Raw genomic sequence first — 8,645 nt, 5'->3', positions numbered from 1 at the left:
ACCTCTCTTAGTACGGTATGGTTCGGGGACGAACCAAGCGGAAGCTGGTGGGCATGTGATGCCCGGGGCTGAAGAGGCAGGGAGTGATCGCCGGTGCCAAGAGGTTGCACGGACAATGAGCGGCTCCCGGTAGGATTCTAGGCGGAGGGAGACATGAATGAACCGATCCCGTGCCGGAATGAGAGGGGATTCTGAGACTGTGTAGGTATGAGACTACATAGTTGAGGAGGGCTTAAAAGATTTCATATGTACTGCTCATATCAAGAAGGTGCATCTTCTTTTCGGGAGCTCATCATATAAGAACTCCAAAGTTAAGCGTGCTTGACTTGGGGAAATTATAGGATGGGTGACCCCCTGGGAATTTTCTCAGGGTGCGTGTGAGTGAGGACATAAGCACGCTGAAAATTATGGGTGGAGCCACTGTCTATGAGAACCTGAACCGTGGTGGACAAGATGAGACCCTGTAGACGCAAGGTTTGGGGTGAATATTGGCCAGCTAAAGCATGGTAGCTGATAGCGGCTGATGGGGCTTCATGAGAGGAGTCTAAAACTTGTTCAAGATTTGTAGAAAGATCGTTAATATATGATGTGATTTCTGGAGATCCATCATCCATAATCAGAATATATGCTTTTCCTTTACAAATGTGGCCTCTATGAAATTTCTCGTCACAATTATAGCAAAGGCCCTTGTCACGGCGTTCTGCCATTTGGGCTGTGGTGAGACGGCGAAAGGGAATAGATGGTTTGGTTTGGGGGCTCCGATTATGGACTGGTGAAGGTGGGGTAGGTAAAAGTGGGGCAGAGGTTTTTGGATAGAAGGATAGAGGGGGGGCGAGGTCTTGGTTGGAAGGCGGGAGTAGTATCTTGAAGCTTATCTTCAATCATTTTTGCGATGCTAAAGGCCTGTAGCAGTGTGGTGGGCCGATGGAGTCGGACCTCACGACGTATATCCGATCGAAGGCCCGATTCAAAGCAACTTTGAATGAATTCAGGAGTGATACCTGAGATTTGATTGGAAAGAGCTTCGAAGCGAGTGTGAAAATCGAGTACGGTAGTGGTTTGAGTAAGTTTGGAGAGTTCTCCCTTCAAATCTCGATAATCATAGGGTCCAAATCGGGAAAGTAAAGTCGATAGAAATCCTTTCCAAGAATGCAACTGGCGATTTGTTTTCATCCACTGCCACCAGTGATGAGCAGGGCCTTCAAGGCTAAATGAGACTAGGGTGAGGCGTTGCTCATCTGTGAGGTTGTAGTAATCAAAAAACTCATCAACAGCAAAAGTCCATCCATAAGGATCATCACCGTTGAATTTAGGGATTTCGAGTTTGATGGATCGGAACAGAGATGAAGGAGCATCTTGAGGGAACTCTCCAGGAGAAGTGATGGTAAGAGAGTCACCGTCATTTGTGGTTTTAGATTTGGTGTTGGTTTCCATGTTAGAGATTTTGTGGAGGATTTCTTTTACTGTTGTAGCAATGGTAGCAATCTGTTCTTCATGAGAAGATAAGCGGGTAAAACATTCATCGAGGCGAGAGGAAGATCAAGTCCCGTCGGCCATGGGAGAGGACTCAACGAGAGCACCAAATTGGTAGTCTCGAGATGTGGGTAATTCGAGGATACCCAAACTCCAGAAAATTAAGGAAGAAGACAGAATAACTTTTGGGAAATTTGCATATCCCTTTTCATTTCATTCATAATAGTTTAAATACAATTCATCTCATCATTCTCATAGACACGTGTCCCTACAATGTAACAAACTAAAATGATTATTTTAATTAGTAGAGACAATAGCATGTGCTGTAGTGATGTTTGGTTTGGAATATTCTTCTTCAGAGACGTGGGTTTCCATCTGATGAGTGATAAAATCCTTGTGCCATTTTGGTCCCCTCCTTTCCCTTGATGATCGACGAATAAACACATCAGTGTGTGCCCTATCATGTACATTTTAAAACGTTCATATGAATAATTTATTTAATTGGAAAAAAAATTGATTACCCATATGTTTTGTTTTTACGTAATATTCATATGAACATCTTGTATAAAACTACACCATGAATAACACTCTCGATATAATATAGACAAAGTCGTTTAATGCAGGCAGGTTTGATTTAAACCGGTCGATCGATTGGCCATTGCCATCTTCATAGCAAATGCATGATATTAAATTAGCTAGGTTAGCCCGCACACCTCACGTTTCTGGAAGGGACAACATATCAATAACATAAGTTTGGGTTAATTTTTAAACAAAACAAAATAAGAAAAAATTTTATCACCATGTCGAAAGACGTACATTCTCACGATACATTTTCAAATGAAGCTAGAAAAATCGAAATGGAAGTGAAAAATTATCCGAATGACACCAAAAAAAAAAACCCCGAAATAAACTAAAAATGAAGAAATTAGCATTTGGGAAAATCTGAAGGAGGTGGAGGCAGTGTGGTTGCCGTAGTCGGCCCATTCTCCACGACGAAAGCTGTGGCTAGACCCCATGGCAAGTGCACGTCCAAATGACAATGAAACAGCCACACTCCTGAAATTTATTAATTTTTTTTAACATCAAATCAAATTAATAATAAGATTGAACTTTTCATGCATGCAAAAGTATAATTATATATATATATATCATTGAATTTGCTAGTCACCTGGATTATTTGCCCGGAATCGGATAACAGCCCATCCTCCGACGGGCACCGTGATGGTGTTCCGTTCTAAAGGATCTACGAGGTTGAACTTGGGTCTATCCACGGTTGAATTATAATTACCGAAACCTTGAGCCATCACAAAGAAATTGAATCCATGCAAGTGCAACGGGTGATTTTCCATCACAATCAAAGCTGTGTTCTGCAACACGATCTCGATCACAGAATCGAACTTCACTTGCGTCACCTGGGTAGATTTTGTGGTGAACAGAAGCCTCCTATTGAAACTAACACTCGGACTCGTGTAATTGAACGGAATCGGTGGATTCTCGGGGAAATCAGTGGTGTATATCCCACTATTGTTGTTTCTGAAAAATGCTTCTAGCATTGACATCTTGGTGGGAAATTGAAACGAGGCATTGTTCATGCTCGCCGCGAATTTCAAGCCGAATATCCCCGCACAGGAAGTGTTTCCGGGGGCATCACAAGCAGAAAGCCCCAACCCAAAAGCTATGAACATGGATTTATCGACCGCGAGAGGGAGCGGGGGACGTAACCGAGATGTAACAAGTCCTGTCAAGTTAGTGTAGAACTTGTGGGCAGTTGGGGTGTCTCCGAATGCCGGAAGGACCGGCATTATCGGGGTGGATTGTTTTGATTTGGAGTACACTATGATACCAGTCGTGGTAGTGTTATCGAATGGAATACCAGGGCCGAAGGAAATATATGGTGCGGCGGCCATGTAATACTGGCCCCGTGACTGATTCGCGGTCAGAAGAACGTCAACTGTGTGGCCTGGAGCCAACACGACAACGTCGGTGACGTAGGGGTTCGTGTACGAGGCATCCACTGCCACTACCGTTAGGTTATGGTTGGCTATCTTGTAAAACAGCTGGTTATTGAGTGCAGCGTTGATTATTCTGAGGAGATATGTCTTGCCTTGCACCACTTTTAACTTGTATGTTCCTACAAAAATATATATTCACATTATGTTAAAAAATATAGTTTCTTTCAACATTCGTTTTAATCATGATTGCTAGATAGCTAGACACAAGAGATCATATATTATATAATTTTACATTCTAACCATATTGGACATTATTTTTTGGGAAAACATTTTTTTTTTTTTTGTAATATATATATATATATACGTACTCACCACTGGAAGAACAGTTGTATAGATCCCCAGGTTGGCCATTGATGGTAAAAGCATCTGAATTGTTTGGTATAGCACCAATGGCCAATGCTTGGTTCTCCACATCAATAACATTAGCATTCCACCATTCTCCTGCAATTCCATCAGATTAATTTAATTAGTGCTATAAATTTAATATACAAAAAGTACAATATTAGCTAGTTTTCATGACTAAATATCCATTTGTACTTACCAAGGATGATAGGGAATTCCTGGGTTGGCTTGCGGAAAGGATACGAACGACCATTTCTTGGGCGGATGATCAAGGCTCCGTATACCGTCGCCCGGAGCCATTTTACGTGAGCATGCCACCAAAGGGTCCCCTCCTGCCCAGTTATGGTGAATCGGTACGTGTAGTTTTGTCCCGGTCGGATCGGGCACTGTGTTGCGTACTCTGGCCCGTCGGCCCAGGCACTCAGCAACTGGAAAATCCCATGCCTGCAATAGCATCATCAATTTTGAATTGATTTAATTAATTTGCTTTCATAGTACTTATAATAAGTTTTAAATAAGTAAAAGACGATGGATGTAAATTTAAGATTTGGTAAACAATAACACTATAATACAAAATTCAAATTCATCTCTTCAAGTGCAGTACCCTTGAATAATTTCAATGGCTCACCAGTGAATCGATAGGTCGTATGGCGACTTGTTAAGAACATGAACTATAAGGGTGTCACCCTCGCGGACGTAGAGAGTTGGCCCCGGAAGACTCCCATTTACTGCTGTTATTATTTGGTTTCCACACAGTCGGTTCACTGTGACATTTTCTACCTGCAATAATGTATAAAATATTGTGGAAAATTTGTCAGTTGTACTTTATTTAATTTTAAACCTACCTACCTATGTATTTATTCTATTTCTCAAAGGATGGATTTATATATGACTTCAAAATTGAAATTAAATGGATGTAATCGTCTAATGATAAAGCCAAACCCTTATATATAATTGGCATATATATATATATATTAATAAAAACAAAACAAAACCAAGAAAAAGAGTAAAAATCCCATGTATATTTGCATTAAATACAAAAAAAAATCATTAAATTCTTAATATATAATGCATGGAAGGTTTTGATGCGCAGAAGTGTACACTGAATGAATGCTCGACTACGCCGGCCAACGCAAGTGACGAACAGGAAAACACGGCCAGAACGCAAGCCAGGAACCGCGCAGTACTGGCCATTTGAAGTGAACAAGTTATATATCAATTAACGATATATTCGAATGCGGAGATGAAGAAGAAAACCCTGTTATTTATATGAAAAACTTCACCAAATTCTGAATTTATGTAATATATTATAATGCTATTTATAAAATAACAATGTTTGCAACTTGCTTTCGATGCTCTGTAATATTGTATTAATATAAATTTGAGTTGAGAAACTCCCAGATACGATTGCCTTAAAGTTTCCAGTAATCTTCTATCCTTGCCTGATAATATTTGACTGTGAGTGCAAGGGGAAGCTTCGTTTAACATATAGTTTTTGACTTTTGAGTTAGCTGTCAAAGAAAATTTAAAATTCAAGGTCGTGCCTTCCTTGTTTCTGATATAAAATAAGGAAAATTGCTAATTTAATCCTTCATATTTGCATTTTGCAATTTTACAGATCATTTATGATATCAAATATCAATTTTAGTTCTTTCTCTAGGGAGTGATCATATATAGCGTGACGTTGATATTACGACTTACGTTGATGTATCCGGTACCAGTTGTCGCATAAGTTGTTATTTCATGGAAAAATTACTAAAATTGCAAAACAATGGACCAAAATTTGGAGGAAAAAATATATGATAATTCAATTTTGATAGCATAACGAACCGAAATCTCAAACAGTAAAAATAGAGGCCTGAAAAAAAATTTCCTATAAAATACGAGTTTCCTTATTCTAAAGTTTGGACTTTTTCAAATTAATTGTTTTCTTGAATTTTTGTGACTGCATTGAACACATGCCCGAAATTATGAATTTATTAAAAAGAAGTGATTGATGGGGCTAATTATAAAAGAAATTTGTCATTTATAAAATTGGAATTATTTGAAGACGTGTATAAATATATAATAAAATAAACTTTTTTCTCTATCTATATTATAATTATATTAATAAAATTCTACTCATTAATTAATTCATATATACGATTTAAAATATATTTTATAGATTCATGATATAAATGTAATAAAATAAATATTTTTTTATTTTCAATAATTAAAGTAGAAGTCTAAACGTACCAAAAATGTCTAAGCCGAATGCAAAAAATTTGGGCAGTCCGAAAATGAATGAGATTCACACGATTTCCAAAGAGTTTTCTTTCTCATGATTTACATCTTTCATGTTTTACATCTTTCTCATGATTTACAATTTTTACATAAATAAAAATAAATTTTAATTCCGAAAAAACTAGGAGGCTAAAAATAAAGAGGGTGTTTCGGTGTTCTAAAAATTCCACAAACACATTATTTTATATCTATTATAGCTCAAATAGTATATATAGTATATATAAGTTAGAAATAATGATGATGATGATGATAGTGAACAATCATTTATAGGATATACGAAATTAAGAGGCCATGTACCAAAATATGAGTAAAACCAAAAAATAAACAGTAAAAAATAGAACTAATTATACTCAATATATATTAATTATATATATTATTATTATTATTTTATTAAGCGAGAGAACCTTAAATTTCTCATTATATTTTTAATCGTAACTAATTAACCATCAATTTTCTAATTCTGATGGGATCCAAGGATCACGTTAATATTTTATAATTCAAAACTCATTCGTCAACTAGTAAAATATATCCAGCTGGTCACGTGTTCTTCATTAATTAATCAACCATTTATTTAAAGTCTCATGAATCATTAATGTTTTAAAAAAAACGACTTTATTAAATTTGGAACCACTTTTAGTTTTCTTTTTTGGCATTAATATAATTATCTTATTTTAAAAATCACATGCATTCAAACAAACTTTAATATATTTTTATAGGAGTGATCCTGTTTACTCAAATTTTGTTACTTCTTTAAAACAAAGTTTAGTCAACTGGTTTTGGATCCAAGGAATCTTTGCATGTCTCTTAATTATAAGGCAAGCACGATTAGATATCAAGTGTAATGTTATATCTGGATTGATAGATTTAATTTGGAAGGACTGATTTGATTTAGAGAAATATCTGAAAGGATACCTATCCTGAATAAATTTGAATTCATGAGGATAGCAAGGCTTAGGTGCAAAAGGCATAAGGGAGCTTGACTACAAGAAGATTAGAACTCTTCGGGTTAGTGACTAACTTCTTACTCTTGACGTCGATGTAAGTTGATAAACAAATAAAATGTGCGAAAAAATGTCAATGAATAGATTCTGAACACTAGGTATAAGAATAGAGTGCGAAACTGAATGAATGAAGTAAACTGAATCAAGATACAATCAAATGTTTCTAGATAATCGGAGATTTTATATTCCTACATCATCCTTTGTTCCTCCTTGGAAGGATATCATTAGAATACTTTTTACAAGAACTTGCAAAACCCCACTCCAAGACTAGAACTTACACACAATCGCCTATCTAAGAACTACTAGTATGCACAATCAACAAAAACAGTCCTCGACTAGAAATAAAGTTTTTACAACTCGATTTACTGATGCACAAATTGATCTTTCAATGATAGAATAATATCTCAGAATGTGTGCTTCGAGTTTCTTGATCAGTTTATCTTAAATGACTTTGAAAGATTTTGGTAGACTACTTAGAATGCAAGTTCGTGTTCAATATTTTTGAGAATTTTCCTCAACTGATCGAAGAGCCTATTTATAGGCTTGGGTGTCAACGGTCATAATGTCAAATATTTTTTGATATATTCAAATTTTTCCCATTGCATTGTGTTGGGGATCGAATACGTGTGTAGAGGGGGGATGAATACACACTTATGATAATCTTTAACACTAATGCAATGTGATTGAGCAAATGTTAGTTTACTCAACCGATTTTCTGTTAGCTTGCTAGAAGTATAAGAGCTACTTATGATAGTGCGGAAACAACTCTTAATATGCTAGAGGATAGTAATGGAATATTGTAATGCAGTAACGTAAATAAACACAGATATGTTTTTGGATGTTCGGAGCTCAATCTCCTACGTCACCCTTTTTTTCACCTCGGAAGGATTCACTAGAAGACTTTGGTTATTACAACGTCTGCAATACACCCGATCCAAGTTAGGACTTATCCAATGCCCAAGATGGAACTCCTAGATTCACAGTGATAAGATTTAAAGCTCTTATCAAACTTTTTTTCATTTGGTGATGATAAACGTCTAAGTTTCTTGAGGACTTAGACTCTCAAATCCTTGTAGCAAATGGTGTTCTTCAAACAACAACAGGATTTGAGTGACCCTTGAAAAGATCTCCTTGTAGATCGGATATTCTTTTAAGCTAAGAGTTGAATGAGCGGTCGAGTATTCAAGATAGATTTAAGATCTCATGTATGCAAATTCTTTGTAATCGTGGCGCTGCATCTTTGTAGAGAGGCTCTGATATTTATATCAATTTTTCTCCAACGTCTTTCTCTTCTGTCAACGGTAGGAAAGCGTCTGATGTCAGATATTAATAATATCTTCTGAATATCTTGTACTAGAAGCGCCTTTAATTGTCTATTCAATGTGTCACTCACATTAAATGCTATTTATGACTTTCTCACTTTATCAGACGGCTCCTTAAATGCTTCGTCCTTTGTATTTAAGTTGTCTTGTCAACTTTCCGAGAACTGGGAATTTGTGACTTCTAAATGTAGCGTGTAGCTAACCACCTTCGA

At 36.6% G+C, this 8,645-nt stretch overlaps 1 protein-coding gene across 1 annotated transcript; it reads right to left on the bottom strand.

The window, feature by feature from the left end:
- Positions 1–2,341: 2,341 nt before the first annotated feature.
- On the bottom strand, positions 2,342–5,051 carry LOC140891077 (laccase-7-like). The gene is made up of 6 exons (XM_073299340.1): positions 4,929–5,051; positions 4,456–4,607; positions 4,027–4,271; positions 3,798–3,926; positions 2,642–3,604; positions 2,342–2,529 (listed from the first exon to the last, which is right to left on the bottom strand). The coding sequence occupies exons 1-6, from the start codon at positions 5,019–5,021 to the stop codon at positions 2,399–2,401; spliced, it is 1,713 nt and encodes a 570-aa protein (XP_073155441.1). The 5' UTR covers positions 5,022–5,051; the 3' UTR covers positions 2,342–2,398.
- Between the last annotated feature and the right edge of the window lie 3,594 nt (positions 5,052–8,645).

This window comes from Henckelia pumila, chromosome 3 (assembly GCF_033568475.1).
Source record: "Henckelia pumila isolate YLH828 chromosome 3, ASM3356847v2, whole genome shotgun sequence".
NCBI lineage: Eukaryota > Viridiplantae > Streptophyta > Magnoliopsida > Lamiales > Gesneriaceae > Henckelia > Henckelia pumila.
This window is presented reverse-complemented; position numbering and strand designations above follow the sequence as displayed.